This window comes from Gorilla gorilla, chromosome 5 (genome assembly GCF_029281585.2).
Source record: "Gorilla gorilla gorilla isolate KB3781 chromosome 5, NHGRI_mGorGor1-v2.1_pri, whole genome shotgun sequence".
NCBI lineage: Eukaryota > Metazoa > Chordata > Mammalia > Primates > Hominidae > Gorilla > Gorilla gorilla.
The window spans coordinates 168,223,063-168,244,627 of NC_073229.2; the positions used below are offsets into that span (position 1 = coordinate 168,223,063).

At 41.1% G+C, this 21,565-nt stretch overlaps 1 protein-coding gene across 1 annotated transcript; it reads right to left on the minus strand.

Moving 5' to 3' along the window:
- Window positions 1-19,951: 19,951 nt before the first annotated feature.
- On the minus strand, window positions 19,952-20,872 carry SF3B5 (splicing factor 3b subunit 5). The gene has a single exon (XM_004044790.4). The coding sequence runs from the start codon at window positions 20,563-20,565 to the stop codon at window positions 20,305-20,307; it is 261 nt and encodes an 86-aa protein (XP_004044838.1). The 5' UTR covers window positions 20,566-20,872; the 3' UTR covers window positions 19,952-20,304.
- Window positions 20,873-21,565: the final 693 nt, after the last annotated feature.

Here is a 21,565-nt window from a genome sequence, read left to right on the forward strand (position 1 = left end):
TTAGGTCCCTTTTCCAAGGGCTTTCAGGTCCAGGATTTGAATCTAGGTAGCTTAGCCCTCTTGGTCTTTGCCCTTAATTTCCATGCTGTGCAAAGTTTGCATTAAAGTAGGCTAAGTGGGGAGGTGGGCGGAAGCAACTTATCAGGTCTCAGCCTGTGTAGGCCAGTGCCCACTTCCAGAGTGACCCCAGGAAACTTCTCCAGTTACAGAGGGGCTTTAGGGAATCCCCGTCCAAATAGGGCAGTGTGGGATAGACCTGAGAAAGCTGTTGAAGAATGGTGGAAATCCCCTGCCATCGAGAGATTTGAAAGAGTCTAGCATTTTCCTCTTTTGTCTCTTCAGATGGAACTAGTCCATTAGTTTATAGCAACTGCAGCAGGTCACAAAATAATGGGTATAAGTGCCCTTGGAGGAATCTAGACCAGCTCTGTGTAAGCTTAGCCACATTATCTTGGTCCACCATGCCTTTCAAAAACACTAAGGAGAGCGGAGTTTGCATTTTGAAGATCAGCTTAGAGTGAAATGACTTAGGTGAAAAGTTGCTTGTTACACTTGGCCTTTTTGTCCTTCATGCTGAATATTTCATTTTAGATCTTCAAAGACTTCTGTAAAGAAAGCTCTTCTAGATTAAGAAGACATTGTATTAAAGTTGCAATTGGATAGGTTGGGTTTTGTTTTGTTGCAAAAACACCTCTCTGTATCTGAAACCTCTCGACACCACCCAGAAAACTGTTGCTGAGATTATTTGTATTAGTTTGCTAGGGCTGCCGGAACAGAGTCCTGGTGGCTTACATTAACCAACACTTATTGTCTCACAGCTCTGGAGGCTAGAAGCCTGGGATAAAGGTGTTGCCAGGGTTGGTTCTGTCTGAGGCCTGGGAGGAAGAATCTGTTCCACAGCTGCCTGTTAGCTTCTGATGGTTTGCTGGCAATCTTTGGTGTCCGTTGGCTGGTAGACGCATCACCTAATCTCTATCTTCATGCTCACATCTGTTTCTGTGGCCAAATATTTCCTCTTTATAAAGGCATCAGTCATATTGTATTAAGATTCATCTTAATGACCTCAATTTTAACTTTATTGCTTCTTAAAGACTATTATGTTTAGAGTATTTGTCCCCTCCAAAACTCATGTTGAAACTTAATCCCCATTGTGACTGTATTGAGAAGTGGGGCCTATAAGAGGTGATTGGGTCATAAGGGCCATGCTCTCATGAATGGATTAATCAATTCATAGGTTAGCGGATTAATCCATTCATAGATTAATGGATTAACGGGTTATCATGAGAGTAGAACTGATGGCTTTATAAGAAGAGGAAGAGAGACCTGAGGTAGCACAGTCAGCCCCCTCATCATGTGATGCCCTGTACCACCTCAGGACTCTGCAGAGAGTCCCCACAAGCAAGAAGGTTCTTACCAAATGTAGCCCCTTGGCTTTGAACTTCTCAGCCTCCATAACTATAAGAAATATTTCTTTCTTTGTAAGTTACCCAGTTTGAGATATTCTCTTATTAGCAACAGAAAATGGATTAATGCAAAGACCCTATTTCCAAATAGGGTCACATTCCAAGTGAGGTACTCTGGGTTAGGACTTCACACTATTTTTAGGGGTGGGGGCACAATTCAACCCATAACACTATTTTTTGTTGTTGAAATTAATGTTTTGTTCTTCTATTTCCTTCTATTATTTTTATTTCTATTTATTTCTTAGATTATTGGCTGTGTTTTTATTTTTCAATGACAGAATTTTCTCCTCCATTCTGTCCCCTGTCCCCTCCACCGCCCTTGCCCTTTCCTGTCTGTCCAATTCTTTCTGCACATTGATTCTGGGTTAAACTTGTAGCGGCACAACTTTGAACAAGTAAATCTCTGCACAAAAATTCCCATTGCCCCCAGAATTGAGTCTCGGCTTCTTGGGTTGGCATTTTGGGCTCTTTTACAATCTGGCCTCCAACAGAGCTTCCCTTAAGAATGCTCTGCTCTTGACTGGCTTTCTTCTAAGATACATATTTATACTTCCACTTTTTCTTACCTTCTATTCTCTTTTTTCTAGAATACGCTCTCTCATTTATCTTTGTTGACCTGAGCCATATCCTTACTTAAATGCCAAGTTCAAGAACTACTTCTTTCAGAAGAGAGTCCCTATTCATTTCTAGGGGTCTGCTCTCTGCCAGTTATCACTACCTCTTCAGAAACCTTGAACCATTCACTTGCCTTCTTTTATCTACTCTCTTGTAGTAAATGCTGTATATAAGACACAGTAAATAGATGCTGATATGGTTTGGCTGTGTCTCCCACCCAAATCTCATCCTAAATTGTAGCTCCCATAATTCTCACATCTTGTGGAAGGGATCCAGTGGGAAATAATTAAATCACATGAGCGGTTTCCCCGATACTGTTTTCATGGTAGTGAATAAGTCTCATGAGATCTGTTGATTTTATAAGGGGTTTCCCCTTTTGCTTGGCTCTCTTTCTCTCTTGCTTGCTGCCATGTAAGATGCGCCTTTCACCTTCCACCTTCCACCATGATTGTGAGGTCTCCCCAGCCATGTGGAACTGTGAGTTCATTAAACCTCTTTTTCTTTATAAATTATCCAGTCGCAGGTATGTCTTTATCAGCAGTGTGAAAACAGACTAATACAGATGCCTTCACTTTTCAATTAGAGTATAAATTCCTTAAAGGCAAGGTTTATGTCATTTACTTCTATGTTCTTTTTTATTTTTGTATCCTTACCATCCTGACAAAAACTGGTACTTTATTTCATCAAGTCTAAAATGCTATCAGATGTAGGATGCACCATTATTTTATATACCAGTAGGAGGAAAAAATGTGACTGCTTAACTGAAGGCACGATGCTTTCTTATATTCTTTGTGATATCAAGAGTGTTGATGACACAGCATTTCTTAAAAGACTTCATAAAAGAACTAAAAGCCATTGGTGCTGAGCTGTTGAGCTGACTGTGCAAGTATAGAGCAAGAGCTTTTTGACCCTTGCTTCAGAAATGTTGCTAAACATATCAGATTCACTACTTGTCCCTACCCCTCTTCCCATTACAATTTGGGTTCTGAGAGCTAAGAAAATGATCCCACATTTGTCTCCAGATTTTTTCTCAAGCTGCTGACACCCCTTTGGACAGGTCTTGATTTTGGAGTTTTTAATATTTGGGTAAGCACAGTCAAGCCATGTCATGACTGCCATTGGGCCAACAGTGATTATATGATGCTGCCTGATTTTGGAGATATAAAGATGTGAAGAAAAAACATGTACATCTTAAAATACAGCAAATGCAGTATGTAGCATGTAGCTGACTGACTGAATGCTTAACAAATACTCTAAGTATCTTTAGGGGACAACTCTGGCTTAGTTTTGTTCAGCATCCATTCAGTCTTCTCCTGATAACTGTCCCCATCTTTCTATCAATGGGTCCAACCCCTTACTACTGTGGGCTTGAGTACTTCTGCAGGCATTGACTTCACCTGTGATCCAGGGGTGGAACATATGCCCATGGCTAAATTAATCATGTTGATGTCCCCGGCCAGAATGATTGGTCCAGGGATCATCTGGGATTTGAACCTGAAGTATATAGCTCTTGGAGCTACTGTCAGCTTCAGGAAATGGAAACAGTACTGAGGAATCAGAAATGAGAAATTAACAGAGAGCAACAAAGTTCTAGTCACATATTCAAATCGTGGATCTTAAAGCACCAAGACTGAAGCTCCTGGACTCAGTGGTGACATGAGCCTTAAGCTCTTTTTGCTTCAGCCTGTGGATTTCAATGTCCTTCTTTTGCAACTTAAATTATCTTGAATCAGAAGAGGGAAGATGAATCGCTAGGCAGAGAAACACATTCAAGAAATATTTATTGCCTGTCTACTGCATACTGGCACTGTGTTACATCCTGGGCTATAAAAATGAATAAAATAGTCTCTCCATTGAAGCGCTTCCTAGGTTGGAAGAGAAAAATCTTTCCACCAGCCTTGACCAGGTTAGTCTGGCATTTTCCTTGAACTCTTTTGCACTCCCTGAAAATGATAAATACTAATTTTGTATTAGTGGCTTCATTAGGAGGAATTTCCACAAGTCTGCAATATAACAGATAAAATTTGGACTTTTCTTAACCACATATTTGTGAGAAACTCCATCTTTTCCATAGCCATAATTTTTTTTTAACAAAAAAATTAAGACATGATACCAATTTATCATGTGCAGTGGTGTGATCATGGCTCACTGCAGCCTCAACCTCCTGGGCTCAAGTGATCCTCCCACCTCAGCCTCTAATGTAGCTGGGACTATAGGCACACATCACCACATCCAGCTAATTTTTTTTTTTTTTTTTTGAGACAGTCTCACTCTGTCACCCAGGCTGGAGTGCAGTGGAGCGATCTCAGCTCACTGCAAGCTCCGCCTCCCAGGTTCACGGCATTCTCCTGCCTCAGCCTCCTGAGTAGCTGGGGCTACAGGCGCCCACCACCACGCCCGGCTAATTTTTTGTATTTTTAGTAGAGATGGGGTTTCACCGTGTTAGCCAGGATGGTCTCCATCTCCTGACCTTGTGATCCACCCACCTTGGCCTCCCAAAGTGCTGGGATTACAGGCATGAGCCACCGCGCCTGGCCCGATTTTTGTATTTTTTGTAGAGACGAGGGTTTTGCCATGTTGCCCAGGCTGGTCTTGAACTTCTGGACACAAGCAATCTGCCCGCCTCAGCCTCCCAAAGTGCTGGGATTACAGATGTGAGCCAGCTCGCCCGGCCTAATACTATCTTTTAAAATAAGCAGTGCTGTTTCAAGGAAACTGTTACTGAAGGTATGCACAGACTCCCAAAGTGCTGAGATTACGGGCGTGAGCTACCTCACCCAGCCTAACATTATCTTTTAAAATAAGCACCACTGTTCCAAGAAAGTTGTTACTGAAGATATCCACAGAGACAGTAGAAGGTAGTTAGAATTAAATCTTTTTTAGGTCTATGTACCATGCACTACCAATATTCAAGTTTTAGTTACTTGGTAAAATAGAAAATATTCAGCAGTTTAGGCTGAAGAATAAGAAACGATGTGTCACTTGGGAAATAATGCCTGCTGTACAAATAAATGCCATATTCCTTGCATTGCTTAACATAGCAGAGATAAGCCAAATGATGTTGCTTATTAACATGCTGAGCATTTGAAATTGCATTTTCGCATTCCTATAAACAGCCTGACATTGAAAGATTTCAGTAATTTAGAGCTGGTTGGAAGAAATTATACTACTTAAAACTCATAAAAATTAGTATCCTCAAGTGCATATTTGAAAAAATGAGTTAGTTAATATCAATATGAATGGGAATTTAAAAAATCAAATGCTAAGTGGGAACACAGGATTTTAGTAGGAGTCTTATATATGTGTAATATATTTGAATATTTGAAACCTAATAAATATGCGCATATGAAAGCCAATTTATATTATGCGAATTGTCTAGGACCTTGTGTCTGAGGCAAAAACCGGCTCTTATACAAATTAGAAATGATATACTAGACTTGAGAGAGACTTAAAGACCATGTCGGTGCAGGGAAAACTCTTCATTTGTAGAGGAGGGCTAAATTGAATAGATCCGAATATAGCTTTCATGAAGGCGGGAGGTAGCCATAATCTCACAAAGAACAAATGTGAGGCAATTTTACAGGCTTTGACTATCAAAGAAACTTTCTGTATGGTGATAACTATGCATATATTATTGGCTCTTTTTTGAAAAACGGAAAGAGCTTTTCCAGAAATACAACAGTGACATGCATCACCGCTCAAATTTTGACTATGTACAGAATGACTGTTAGGAGGTCACTTTGGCCTTACAGTGCCCATAATGCTAACAGAAAGACGTGCCCAGTCGGGTGCAGTGGCTCATGCCTGTAATCCCAACACTTTGGAAGGCTGAGGCAGGCAGATCGCTCAAGGCCAGGAGTTCAAGACCAGACTGGCCAACATGGTGAAACCCCGTCTCTACTAGAAATACAAAACTTAGTCAGGTGTGGTGGCGCTTGCCTGTGATCAGCTACTTAGGAAGCTGAAGCAAGTGAATCACTTGAACCCTGGAGGTGGAGGTTGCAGTGAGTGGAGATTGTGCCATTATACTCTTTTGGAGACAGAGCAAGACTCCATCTCCGAAAGACATGCCCTTTGACTGGCTCTCTGTGAATAGCATCCTGAGAGTTCCATCTGACTTCCCACTAGAAACATTCTAAGAGTCCTGGCCTGGATAGGGATATTGTTTGAATCTTATTATAGAATTTGTAGTGAGCAGGCCGGGCGCAGTGGCTCACACAGGTAATCCCAGCACTTTGGGAGGCTGAGGTGGGCAGATCACTTGAGGTCAGGAGCTCAAGGCCAGTGTAGCCAACATGGCGAAACCCCATTTCTACTAAAAATACAAAAAAATTGCCAGGCATGGTGGCATGTGCCTGTAATTCCAGGTACTCAGGAGGCTGAGACAGGAGAATCACCTGAACCTGGAAGGTGGAGTTGCAGTGAGCCAAGATCATGCCACTGTACTCCAGCCTGGGCAACAGAACAAGACTCTGTCTAAAAAAAAAAAAAAAAATAGAATTTGGAGTGATAAAAGTTGCTGGCTTAAAGAGTGAATAAACCCACAAATATGGTCTCGGTTTTGGGTTTTTTTTTTTAATACCTCTCTCTCTCTCTCTCTCTTTTTTTTTTTTTGACAGAGTTTCTGCTCTTATTGCCCATGCTGGAGTGCAGTGGTGCGATCTCGGCTCACCACAAGGTCCCTCTCCCAGGTTCAAGTGATTCTCCTGCCTCAGTCTCCAGAGTAGCTGGGATTACAGGCATGCGCCACCACGCCCAGCTAATTTTCATGGTTTTAGTAGCGACAGGGTTTCACCATGTTAGTCAGGCTGCTCTCGAATTCCTGACGTTAGGTGATCCGCCCTCCTCAGCCTCCCAAAATGCTGGGATTATAGGCATGAGCCACCGCTCCTGGCCTTAAAAATACTTTTCATTAAATAAATTCACCACCTTTAAACTTTTTTTTCAGATTTTTGATACAGAAGCCTGAATAACCAGCTCAAATGCAGTTCATACATTAAGCATTCTCAGGTGCTCCTACGACAAACGAATAACCTCTACAATCTTTTTCTACTGTACCCGTAACAGTATATACATATTATTTAGCATTCAGTTTCCCATTAGTAATGTACATTTTATCAAAATAAACTTGTGTTATCAAACGAAGAACTCCTTCATGCACATATGCCTTATTTACCATCTTAAAAATTCCTATCTGCATGACACAATCTTTGGAGTGTGGGAAATGTAATTAGTACTGCATGTCTTAGTATATGAATTTTAAAGAAGTTCTAGGGCTGAGAGAAAAGGGTTAAAGATGTATTGGCTTCACTGTACTAATCATGTGTTGTTTCTTATCATAGAACAGCAAGAAAGAGATAAGTGGGTGTGGGGGGGTGGGGAGGGATAGCATTGGGAGATATACCTAATGCTAGATGATGAGTTAGTGGGTGCAGCGCACCAGCATGGCACATGTATACATATGTAGCTAACCTGCACAATGTGCACATGTACCCTAAAACTTAAAGTATAATAATAAAAGAAAAAAAAAAGAAAGAGATAAGTGGGAAGGGAGATAGAACAAAAGCCAGAGAACATGCTGAAGGGCTAGAGGAAAAAAATGAATGTCTAATCAGCTTTCATCCCCATGAGTGTGAACATGCTGGCTTTCCACAATTTGCCTTCTACAAATTTTAAGTCTATTTAAATGAACTGAAAGACAACGTGCATATTTAGTCCTGTGCTCCCATGTTATAGTCATCACCTCCAAAGTCCTTACTGACATGTATTTACCTCAGATTTCACCTTCCATAAATCAATAATTGTTTTCCTCTGCATATGGGAAACATTTTGGTTTTAGCAATATATTGTTTCTTCAAGAAACTAAAAGAATTTTCATGTGATCCTATAAAAATGGGTATTGTGTCACTTTTTATTCAATCAAATATGTATTTTGAGATGTACTTGGCTTGAGACTTTCATTTTATTATGTGAAATTATCAAGTTATTTGAACATTTGATATTTTTCACACATGCTTATTTGTATGCTGATGATAGAAACAAGTGTGTATTTCTTTGAAAGATGTTGAGGTTAGGAAAAAACCCCAAAACCTATGGTGCTTGTCAGACTTGATGAAACTAAAATCACTGAGGTAAGGTTGTTAACACATCAGAAAACATCAGAGTTCCACGTTGAACGTAAAGGGTAGAAAGATTCATAATCAATCTATGTTTAGCATTTTTCTGTGTCCCATCTCAACTGTATCCAGTCCTCATTGTTCCTCACGAATTTGTTTGTTCGTTTATTTATTCACTTACTCATCATTCAACAAACAGTTATTGTGTCCACTCTGTGTCATGCACCACTCTAGAATCTGGAGATGCATTGGTGCACTACATTTTTTTTTTTTTTTGAGACAGAGTCTCCCTCTGTTGCCCAGGCTGGAGTGCAGTGGCATGTTCTCAGCTGGGTGCAACCTCCACCTCCCAAGTTCAAGTGGTCCTCCCACCTCAGCCTCCCGAGTAGCTGGGAATACAGGTGCACGCCATCACGCCTGGCTAATTTTTTATTTTTAGTAGAGATGGGGTCTCACCATGTTGGCCAGGCTGGTCTTGAACTCCTGACCTGAAATGATCTGCCCATGTCCGCCTCCCAAAGTGCCAGGATTACAGGTATGAGCCACCCTGCTTGGCCTACTACTTTTTTTGTTTGTTTGAGGAAGGGTCTCATTCTGTCACCCAGGCTAAAGTGCAGTGGTGGCACAATCATGGCTCACTGCAGCCTTGACTTCCTGGACTCAAGTGATCCTCCCACCTCAGCCTCCTCAGTAGCTGAGACCACAGGTGCGCACCACCACACCCAGCTAATTTTTGTATTTTTTTTTTTTTCTTGTAGAGATGGCATTTCGACATATTGCCCAGGCTGGTCTTGAGCTCCAGAGCTGAAGCAATTTGCTTGCCTCGACCTCCCATACTGCTGGCATTACAGGTGGGAGCCACCATGCCCAGCCTCATTTTCTTTATTAATTGTGAGTGCAGGACCTTGTTTTCATAATCTTTGTATCACTCTTTAGTGCTTAGGACTGTGCATTAATTACATGGTCTGACTAGTATTGTCAGTCAACAAATATTTTTCAAATATTTTTAAAGTGTCTATAGTGCATTAAATGCTAAGCTACATGATGAATAGCATCAGCTAAAATTGTTGTTCTTACTTCATGAGATTTTATCATTTAAAGCAGGAGTCCCTAACCCTTGCTGCAGACCCGTACTGGTCTGTGGCCTGTTAGGAACTGGGCAGCACAGCAGGAGGTGAGCGGTGGGTGAGTGAGCATTACTGCCTCAGCTCCGCCTCCTGTCAGGTCAGCGATAGCATTAGATTCTCATAGGAGCTTGAACCCTATTGTGAACTGCACATGTGAGGGATCTAGGTTGCACGCTCCTTATGAGACTCTGAGGCGGAATAGTTTCATCCCGAACCTCCCACACCCACCCCCTCAACCCTCCAATCCTCCAATTCCCCAACCCTGGTTCATGGAAAAATTGTCTTCCATGAAACTGGTCCCTGGGGCCAAAAAGGTTGGGGACTGTTGATACAAAGTCCAAGTTAACCTAGCAGAAAAACACAAGAAATGAGAGATGTTCAGCTCCTAAATTGCATAGGAAAATACACATTTTGCTCTTTCTTTTAAACTGATTTTTAGAAAAATTTATTCTAAGGCTGATACACTTTTTTGCAAGGTGAGATGGACGAAGTAAGATTAAAGAACCTCTCTTGAAAGAGAGGCTGAGAAAATTAGAAGACTGGTTGAGGAGTTTAGATAACAACTGGAAATGGTGGGAGGAAAAGGGGTCAAGCAGAGGAAAGGAAGAGGGAGAAGCTGAGGTGGGTCCAGATGAAAAACAGAGTGGAAGGAGCTGCTTTGTAGAGATTGAAGTGTTCAAGAGTCCATCACCTCTTATACTAACCAATTGATTACATGCCTCCTTTGCTGCAGACTGTGAGATCCACAGAGGCCGTGACCCCGTTTGCCCCAGTGCAGGTTCAATAAATGTGTGTTAAATAAATGGCTAAGAGTAAAGGTTCTAAAAATAAGAAGCCTACATTCATATAATACATTAAATCTTTGAAAACACATGACACACACCTATATACTGAGGACATTTTGCCCGCATCTGAGGAGATGTATATGAGAATGTTTGTTGCAGCACTGTCTGAAATAATAAAATGCTGGAAGCATTCTAAGTGCCCTTAATTAGAGAATGCACGTATAAATTGTGTAGTATATGCCTATGACATAGCGTTAAAAAGGAATGAACTACATAACTATAGCTCTCAACTTGGATAGATCTCAAAAATATAACATGTGGGCCAGGCACAGTAGCTCACGCCTGTAATCCCAGCACTTTGGGAGGCTAAGGTGGGAGAATCGCCTGAGCCCAGGAGTTTGGAATCAGCCTGCGTGACATGTGGAGATCCTGGCTCTACCAGTAATAAAAAGAATTAGCCAGGTGTGGTGGCATGCATCTGCGGTCCCAGCTAAGTGAGAGGCTAAGTCAGGAGGATTGCTTGAACCCAGGAGGCTGACTCTGCAGTGAGCTGTGATCGCACCACTGCACTCCAGCCTGGGTGACAGAGTGAGACCCTGTCTTAAAACAAAAAACAAAAAACTATATATATTTAATTAAATTATGTGTGCAATACCATACTATATAATACCAAAACATATAATATCATATATAATTCAATTATATGTATAATACCATATCTGTATATACTGTAATACAATTATATGTATAATACATTGGTATATTATAATATTAACTATATGCATAATACCGTATATGTATATGTATAATACGTATATAACCCAGATGTATATAATACCATATATATCTACTTTAAACAGCTTTATTGAGATATAATTTACATCCTGTACAATTCATCCATTTAAAGTGAACAGTTCAGCCGGGCACAGTGGCACACACCTGTAGTCCCAGCTACTCCAGAGGCTGAAGCAGAAGGATTGCTTGATCCCAGAAGTTCAAGGCTGCAGTGTGCCATGACGGCGCCCGTGAATAGTCACTGCATTCTGGCCTAGGCGACATAGCAAAACTCTGTCTCTAGGAAAATAAAATGAAATAAATTTAAAAATAAAATGAACAATTCAATAGGTTTTGGTAAATGTATTATTAATTTTTAAAATTGCAGTAAAAATACATAACATATAATTTGCCATTTTAATTATTTAAGTGTACAATTAATTCAGTTGTATTAATTCACAGTATTGTACAACCATCACTATTATGTTGTGATTATTTTGGAAACAATTTTCCATTACCCCTAAACAAAAATTCTGTAACCATTAAGCAATAATATGTCATTGCTTCTACCCCAAACTTCTAACAACCTCTATTACTTTCAGTCCTGATGAATTTGGCTATTCTAGGTACATCATATAAACGATATTATACCACATTTGTCTTTTTGTGTTTTGCTTATTTCATTTAGCATAATATCTTCAAGTTCATCTATATAGCAGGTATCAGAACTTCATTCCTTTTTTATGGCAGAATAATATTGCATTGTGGGTATATGCCACATTTTGTTTATCCATTCATCTGTTAGTGGACCTGTGGATTTCTTCCACCTTTTGGCTATTGTAGATAATGCTGCATTGGACACTGGCATACAAATATCTATTCCAGTCCTTGCTTTCAATCCCTTTGGTTATATACCTAGAAATGGAATTGTTGAATCATATGATAATTCTATGTCTAGCTTTTTGAGAAACTGCCAGATAGTTTCATTTGTGTGCGTGTATATAGATGTATATACACGCATATGCATACATATGCGTGTATATACATATGTACATATGCGTGTATATACATATGTATATACATATGTACATATGCGTGTATATACATATGTATATACATATGTACATATGCATACATATGCGTGTATATACATATGTACATATGCGTGTATATACATATGTATATACATATGCACATATGCATACATATACATATGCACATATGCATACATATACATATGCACATATGCATACATATACATATGTACATATGCATACATATACATATGTATATACACATGTACGTATGCATACATATACACATGTACGTATGCATACATATACACATGTACGTATGCATACATATACACATGTACGTATGCATACATATACACATGTACGTATGCATACATATACACATGTACGTATGCATACATATACATATGTACGTATGCATACATATACATATGTATATACACATATGCACATATATGTATCTATACGTATGTGTATGTATGCATATACACATAGATTTTTAAAAACACAATAACACTTCTACATATGGTTCCTGGATACGAATATATGTTTATAAGATCTAATGGCTATAAGGGAAGAACTTACTCATAGAAGTGATTACTTTGGTGGTGGGGGTAGGGTTGGACATGAGGACACAGGAGAGACTGGGCTACAAATGGTCAAAGGAGACAATAGTTTTACCTGCAACGCTTCCTTTCAGTTTTAAAAAGGGGCATAGATACATAATTTGCCAATTGTTTTAAAAATAGAAAAAAGGGAAGGAAATTGGACAAAATTTGAGGTAGAAGTATCTCCATGTTATATTATTCTGTGTACTTTTTTTTGTTTAATTAGAAAGAGAAAAACTTTTCTACAAGGTACACATCATTCAATTCTCATATCAAAACTGATGAATGAGATAGTATTAATACCAATGATATCGTTTTAAAGGCAGAATTCTGAAACAGACAGCAGTGGGCCAGAACCAGAGATGAGTGCCCTAGTCTGCTGGTCCAGGGCTTGGAGGTGAGGAGAGGGAGGCTGAGGTGGTGAACACCCTAAACGCTTTGATGCTGTACCACAGGGCCTCAAATCACCTACTGTATTTTCCCTTCATTTGTGATGTTACGAAGACACTTCTGCTTTAAAGGCCACTGTTTTTAGAGGAGACATGGAGGAAGCAAGGATAAGGTTCACTGAAGTAGGAGGACAGAGTGATAAGAGGGACGCCTAGAGGACAAGATAACAACTGAGAACAGTGGCTAGGAAATGAAGGAAGTGGAGACGAGGAAGGATTCTGAGCTAACGCAGATCACAGATAGCGCTTCAAAGAGCCATTTGTACCAGACCCTTTGTGTAGTGTGAGAGATGAGATGGACTCTTCAATGTCTTGGTTTCCTACCAGCACTTCCCCCGCTCCAGGTTTCGGTATTTCAGGGTTGAGTGGGCAGGCGTGATGGAGCGCATGTGTGTATCACACATAAAGAAGATGCAGGACAGAGAGAGCTGGAAGAAATGTGCGACGTGAAATGAAAAGCCAGTTAAGAACAAATTGTCATCTCTCCAAAGCAGATCAACTGTTGGCTGCCAGATCATTCAGTACTGATGCCTCATCAGTACACATCTTCCAGACGTTAATAAAATTAAGGAACAAAACGTATTGGTTTTCTTCTTGCTCTTGTCCTGAAAAAGAATGAGCTGTACATAGCTTCATAATTAATTTGTGCAATATAATTAATGTCTCCTTTCTTTGTAATATCTTTAATTTGCTAGTCTAAGAGAGGTGGAAAGAATCGGAGCTGAGAACAAAGAATTTCCATTCACAAAGGTATTCGCTTTCAGCGATGGAATTACAACCCAAGGAAAGGAAGGTTATCGTGGCTATGAGTTCCAACCTACACACTGCTGCCAAATTCATCTTCCTTGAGTTCAGGGTTGAATACATCACTTCTGTATTCTAAACTGTTTTCATTACCAAAAGCAGTATCCCTCAAATATTTTTCTCAGAATTATCTTTGTATTTCTTGAGAAAATAAATTCCAGGATTAAATAAATGTAGGAAATGATGGTCAAGCAAAATTTCTTACTATAAAACTTTAAATAATCTGAAGCATGAATCTCCAAGGTATATGGCATTTCTGAAACTTATTTCACCAAGATAGTCCCCCCACCTTATCCCTAAAAACCAAAACCAAAACAAAACCAAAAAACCCCAAAAAACCATTGATAATTTTTCAAGGAAAATCAGAATTCTGTAAAACACATTTCTGGAAACCCTCATCGACTCCACGAAGAGACTGGATGCTAGTTTAAGTCCCTGCTCTAGCTCTTACTTGCTGAGTGATATTGGGCAAAACCCTTAAATTTTCCTAATATTTTTGCTTATTAGTATAATGGGATAATAACTTTCTCAAGTTTGTCATGAAAACTGAGATGTTGATGTTAGTCTTTGGCACATGGTGCGCACATAGTAAACAGTAATTGTTAATGTTATTGTTATCAACCTAGGATGTAGATCCTGGTTTTCCAGCTTTATGAAAGCAGGGAAGCAGGGGCCAAAGGGTGGGAGGTCTTGTAAGCCATAAGAAGTTAATGGAAGTAATGGAGATGGTTTTGCTTTTTGTGGGGTTTTTTTTGGTTTTTTTTTGAGACGGAGTCTCACTCTGTTGCCCGGGCTTCAGTACAGTGGTGTAATCCCAGCTCACTGCAACCTCCGCCTCCCTGGTTCAAGCAATTCCCCTGCCTCAGCCTCATGAGTAGCTGGGATTACAGGCACACACTACCACGCCCAGCTAATTTTTGTATTTTTAGTAGAGACGGGGTTTCACCATGTTGGTCAGGCTGGTCTCAAACTCCTGACCTCGTGATCCACCTGCCTCGGCCTCCCAAAGTGCTGGGATTACAGGCATGAACCACCATGCCCAGCCTGGAAAAGGTTTTAATAGAGAAAAGGGATTTGAATTATCCTTCCCTTCAAGGGCAGCTAAGAAACCTTGCCCTTGTCTTAAATGTATAAGTTTTGGCTGGGTGTGGTGGCTCACACCTGTAATCCCAGCTCTTGGGGAGGCCGAGGTAGGCGGGTCATGAGGTCAGGAGTTCAAGACCAGCTTGGCCAACATAGTGAAACCCCGTCTCTACTAAAAATACAAAAAAATTAGCCGGGCCGGGTGGCGGGTGCCTGTAATCCCAGCTACTTGGGAGGCTGAGGCAAGGAGAATCACTTGAACCTGGGAGGCGGAGATTGCAGTGAGCCGAGATCGCGCCACTGCACTCCAGCCTGGGCAACAGTGCAAGACTCAATCTCAAAAAAAAAAAAAAAAAAAAAAGTGTAAGTTTCATTAGTCAAGGCCCTGCCCAAATGCCTTTCTCAATGCCCTCACATAGTACCTCACTGGCGGTTTGCAATAATTTCTTCCTGTACACTCCCGTAGCCTTTTTTTTCTAAATTTTTTTTTAGCATTTATCACTTGCTACTACATATTAAAGTTATTTATGTGCTGCTATATTTATTTCTCCAACTAGCATGCTTTCAAAGCATGCCCACATCTTGTCCCATACTTTTAAGCATAATACAGTCACCTGTAAAATGATCACTAAAATTTGTCAAATGAAAAACGTGCCCAATTCTTTATAGTTTACAAAGTGGCTTTCTAATTACATCACTCTAAATAAATATAGGAACCGCTTATTTTTCTCCGAAGTTATCAGGAATCTACAAGTTTAGATCTTTTTCTGAAAGTAATTTCCATCTGAGTATCATCTGCTGCCCTCCTGTGTTTGACACAAATATTCTCTCATATGAGAACAACAAAAACAGAATGGCTCAATTAAATTTATTTGGACTGCACTTTTACTTTCAGATACTTGAAATGTGTTTCCACACAAAACAATTGTGCTCCCTACTAAGATTATTTTTATTCAATCTTTATTCAATATATTTCAAATTACATTTTTTACTTAGGGTTATATGAGATCTTTCATATTGGTCTGATATTCTTTCAATATAATCTACTAAACTTTTAGTATTTCCATTTAAAAAATCTGAGACAACTTATTTCAAATTATTCTAATACTATTTTTGTATACTAGACCTACTTGGGCAACAGTACAAGACTTTGTACTTCGAAACTAGAAAAACCTGGTTACTAGTTGTGCGATCTTGTGCAAATTACTCTTCTGAACCTGTTTCATTTGTAAAATGAAGACAGTTCCTCCCAAAGATCACACAAAACACTTAGCACACCATAAAAATGCTCAATATGTTAGCTGTTATTAATACTATAGGAAACATGTTTTCAAATGGCTCTTCTTTGGTATTACCTATTATGGTAAAGTTAAAGACTGCCTAAGAACATGAATTAGCATGGGCCCAATATATCACCTGGATTAAGCCCTGTCCTTTGATATTCAACACTCAAGATTTATTGGACACCTGGGATGTGTTAGACATCATTCTAGATACTTAGGATATATTGGTTTGTAAAAAAGACCAAAATCCTTGCCTTTGTGAAACCTCACTCTTCATGGAGGTCTTTAAGTTACTGACTTCCTTCTAAATTCTTACTGTACATGTTACTCATTTCTTTACATATGCTATCCCATACCATATACCCAGTCCTTTCCTCTCTATCTCCAATGCAGGCTCTCATCTCTCTTGTTCTACTGCTACAGCCTTGAATTGGGGACAGGAGCTCACTCTAATGACACTTTGTATACCTTTATCAAGTTTTGTAAGGATGGTGACTTAGTTTGACTCTGCTACTCTTTAAAGAGGAAAAAAAATTAGTGTTGACATTTTTATTTAATTGCCAATTATTACAATCTATTTTCTTTTACATTACCCCAGTCTATTCTCAACACAGCAGCCAGAGGGATCATCTGAAACCACAGTTCAACTGTTTTTCTTGAAGCGATGGCCCATTTCATCTTTTGTTTTTGTTTTTGTTTTTTTTGAGATGGAGTCTCGTTCTGTCGCCCAGGCTGGAATGCGGTGGCACGATCTCGGCTCACTGCAAGCTCCGCCTCCCGGGTTGACACCATTCTCCTGCCTTAGCCTCCCCAGCAGCTGGGGCTACAGGTGCACGCCGCTACACCCAGGTAATTTTTGTATTTTTAGTAGAGATGGGGTTTCACTGTGTTAGCCAGGATGGTCTCAATATCCTGACCTTGTGATCTACCCGCCTCGGCCTCCCAAAGTGCTGGGATTACAGGCGTAAGCCACCACGCCCGGCAATTTCATCCATTTTTGATAAAATATCTGCCAAATACCCAAGTGTAAACAACCATAGTTTAATCTCCTATAGTCATTCTTTCCAGTAAAAATGGTAAGAAAGAAATCCCAGGGAAACTGAAGCTAAAACTATTTTCATAAAAGTAAGATTTTACTTGCCTTTCTTACCATTAACATTTGCACAGATGGTGCAAAAGCAATAGTGATAAAACTACCAGCACTTAGCATGAATCAATGGAGGGGCACAAAAATGTATTGCTAGTCATTGTATACTTCATTGCCATGCACCCTCAGTAAAAACAAAAACAAAAAAACTCAGTTTCACTTACGAATGTGCTTGATGAAGCAGTAAAAATTGCTAACTTTATGAAATCTTAGCCCTTAAGATGTCTTTTAATATTCTGTGTGATGAAATTGGTAATATGCATAAAGCATTTCTGCTGCCTACCAAAGGACAATAATTTTCTCAAGGAAAAACACTTTTTATTATTTGAGTTGCAAACTGAATTGGCTGCCTTTTTTTTTTCAAGGCACATTTTTACAAGAAAAAATGACAAACTGTATCTTGTTACTCAGACTTGGGTGTGTATTGGGTATGTATTTGGCAGACATTTTCTTGAAAATGAATCAAGTGGGCCTTTCACTTAAAGGAAAACAATAATATTTGCTATCAACTTCATGCTTGATAGCTTGATCAAGTTCAAGCTATCAAGTAAAAACTTAAACTTGTGGAAAACTTATACCTTCACAGTAGGTTTTTCAGTTTCCAAATACTATAAAACCTTCCTGAGACAGGGATGATATTACTCAATGTGATTTTTGATATGTATAATGAATGTAACAACATTTGGAAGGTCTGTATAACTCAGTAACCCATTACTTTTCAGATGACTGATGCATGATGTTCCAAATCAGGTATGGGTAAAAGATCCATTCAAAGCTCAAGATACATGAATGAATTTTAATGGAACAGAATAAAAAGTTCATTAAACCAGTTTCAGATTCCATGTTGTAACTAACCTTTAAGAAACTACCACTTGTTGGGTTTTAGTAGAATATCAAAGAAGTATATGTACATCTATTTGAAAAAGTTAAATATTCCTCCCATACTAAATATTTATGAGAAGTGGATTTTTTCATACTTCGACAAAAATTTCATATCCCAACAGTTTGAATGCAAAAGCAAATATGGGAATCAAGCTGTCCTCTATTAAGCCAAACACAGAAGACCTCTGAAAAACCGGTTTTTCTTAAAAGCCATTCTTCTCACTAAATTATGTCTTGGTAAATTGCCATTTTTCATAAAACAAAAAAAGTTTTTGTTAACATGAAATGGTTTTATTATCATTATTTTTACCATTGACCTTTCTGAGAATTTTCATTATTTTTCAATGAATTAAAACTTTTGTTTTCATTTCTATGGTGGTGAATATCAATAGCCACAATCCATATAAACAGAGGCTCTTTGGTGTCTTCTACAATTTTCTAGTGTAATGAAAAGTTAGGAGCAATGACTCACCCCTGTAATCCCAGGACTTTGGGAGGCTGAGGTGGGTGGATTGCTTGAGCCAGGAGTTCAAGAGCAGCCCGGGAAACATGAGACCCCCATCTCTACAAAAAAACTAAGAAATGCAAAAATTAGCCGGGCATGGTGGCACGTACCTGTAGTACCAACTACTTGGGAGGCTGAGGTGGGAGGATTGCTTGAGCCCTGGAAGTTGAGGCTGCAGTGGGCCATGATCGTGCCACTGCACTCCAGCCTGGAGTTCCAAAGCCACCACTGAGCTAAGCTATGCCAGGTCACGTGACTTCTCTGCGTAAAAACCTTCCAATGTTCTGGAGTGGTGGCTCACACCTGTAATCGTAGCACTTTGGGAAGCTGAAGTGGGAGGACTGCTTGAGGCCAAGAGTTCAAGACCAACCTGGCCAACATATCAAGATCCATCTCGTATTTTTAAAAACTAAAATTAAAAAAAACCACAACCTTCCAATGGCTCCTCAGAGGTTCATATATTGTCCTACAAGACTCTACTCTGTTTCCCCCTCCATTACCTGTCCCTCTACTTTTCCCCTTGCTCACTCCCTCCAGCCATGCTTGCCTCTTTGAAGTTCCTCCAATAAACCATACATACTCCCAGCGTTAGTACCATTGCACTGGCAGTTCCCTCTTCATGGAAAGCAATTTCTCCAGTTTTCCGCATGGCCATTTCCCTCATTTTCCTGAAGTCTTTGCTCAAATGTCACCATCTCAATAACTTGTGCATCATATTTAAGATTACAGCCCTACCAGCTACTCCCACCCGCACCACATACATTGTTCTCCCCTCCTCGCAGCATCTTCTAACATTTGCTTATTACGTCTAGTGTTTGACCTCCTTTCTCCACCACCAGCATAATGTAAGCCCCAAGAACATGGGAAAATGCCTGTCACATAGAGCTCAACAAATATTTGTTGAATGTAGAATGGATGAACTCGCTTGCCAGCTTGTCATTTCTGGAGACATGGCCACAAATTCCCAAGAAAAAGAAAGGATGCATTTTAAAGAGGCTAGGGAGGACAATGACAGCAAAGACTGCAAAGAGTTTTAAAACAGGAGAAAAAGAAGATGGGATACAATAGCCACAAATTTCAATACTGAAGGCATTGTGGGCCTGAAAATAACGCTCTTGGGAGAAGTGGCAGTCGGGGAATTAATTATAAAGGTAGACACGGCGGATCTAAGTGCCTGGCCATGGACACTGGCATGCGCTCCCTCACCCAAACCCACTTCCCGCTCGGCTCTTTCCGGAGCCTTCCACCCTAACACAGAAAGTTCACACCAAGAGACTGAACGATTTCTAAACTTTATGGAAAAAGCCAATGACAATCAATTAGCCAAAAACGAGACGCCAAATCCCATCTCACTCCAGCGTCATGCCCTCTTCTCAAACGCTCGCCGGCTCTAGGACCTCTCCACCAGCACAGTTCTCAGGAGTCCTGCTGGTCTCCCAATGCTGTTCTAAGGGTCCACATGAAGGCAGGTCAGGCGGGACTCCCCGGGCAAGCACTTCTGTACGCGGAAAGCACGAGGCGCAGGAGCCATGGAGAGCCGGTACTTTGGAGACATGAATACTCAAGAGGATTGGCAAACCGGAGAAACGCTGGGAGAGGTGCCCCGCACTGCGGTGGTAAGGCAGAGTCTCAGTTCTCCTCGGGCTTGTCGGCTGGCGGTCCACAAGGCTGAAGCATCTTTTCCATCAAGTTGAAGCGGACTCGCGCTTTGCTCTCATTCTCCGCAATGGCGAAGTAGTTGAGAAGGTCGAAGTGGCCCATGTAGGAGCAGTACGAGTCGCGGTGTTGGTTCACCAGCCACTCCCACTTGGTGGTGTCGGCGTGGCCCGTGCCGATGTACTTGGACTGTAGGTGCTCCAGCTGGCTATGGATGGTGTAGCGGTCAGTCATCTCGCCGCTTTCCCCTTCGCTCTCAGGTCAGAGGACGCAGGGAACAAGCCGCCGCTCTAGCGTTTTACAGGAGAGTGAAGCCACCGCACAGAAGCTCCAGGTCCGCGCCGTCGCAGAAGAATGGCGTCACAACGACTAAGTAGCGTAACTCTCGCTCATAGGGCTCAGAGGCGGAAGCGGAAGCACATTCTGTCACGCAATTGGAGTTGCTGAGGCGACGCAACAAGTGTGCCTCCCCCCTCCATGGAGATCCCCGCCCCATCAGAGAATGTTGCATGATGGTCCACTTAGTGGCTAAGGGAGGCCATTTTCCAACGGGGAGCGTTGCATGCTGGGACTTGTGGTCTTGGGAGTTCGTGCATGCAGGCTTCAGGGACTCCTGGTCGCGTTCTGTTGTTTGTTTAAGACGGAGTCTTGCACTGTTGCCCGGGCTGCAGTGCAATGGCGCGATCTCGGCTCACTGCAACCTCCGCCTCCCGGGTTCACGCGATTCTCCTGTTTCAGCCTCCCGAGTAGCTGGGATGACAGTTGCACACCACCACGCCCGGCAAGTTTTTTTGTATTTTTAGTAAAGACGGGGTTTCACTGGTCTCGAACTCCTGACCTCGTGATCCGCCCGCCTCGGACTCCCAAACTGCTGGGATTACAGGAGTGAGCCACCGCGCCCCGGCCCCTGGTCGCGTTTTAAATTGATCTGGGGACCTAGTGGAGGGTGATGTCTGGAGGTGGGGAGCATCCGTGGGTGGCTTGGGGCTGATAGGAAATGGGAAACCCAAGAATGACTGGACTACGAGCAGCCCCGAAAATAAACTCTTGGTGTATTTCGGAGCCGTCGTGGCGGCACGGCCGTCCCTTCACAACCGGGGATGGATTACCCAGAAGTCAGCAGGCGCCAGTTCTGGTCCCAACTATGTCTCTTAGGAGTTTGTGGCGTAAAAGAGTTATTTCAGCTCTAACCAGGGTGCTTGGTGAGCAAGTACAGCACCAGTTCCCACACATT

Excerpts from the sequence above, each read along its gene's own strand:
- SF3B5 (XM_004044790.4), bottom strand. The coding sequence starts at position 20,565 with ATGACTGACCGCTACACCATCCATAGCCAGCTGGAGCACCTACAGTCC.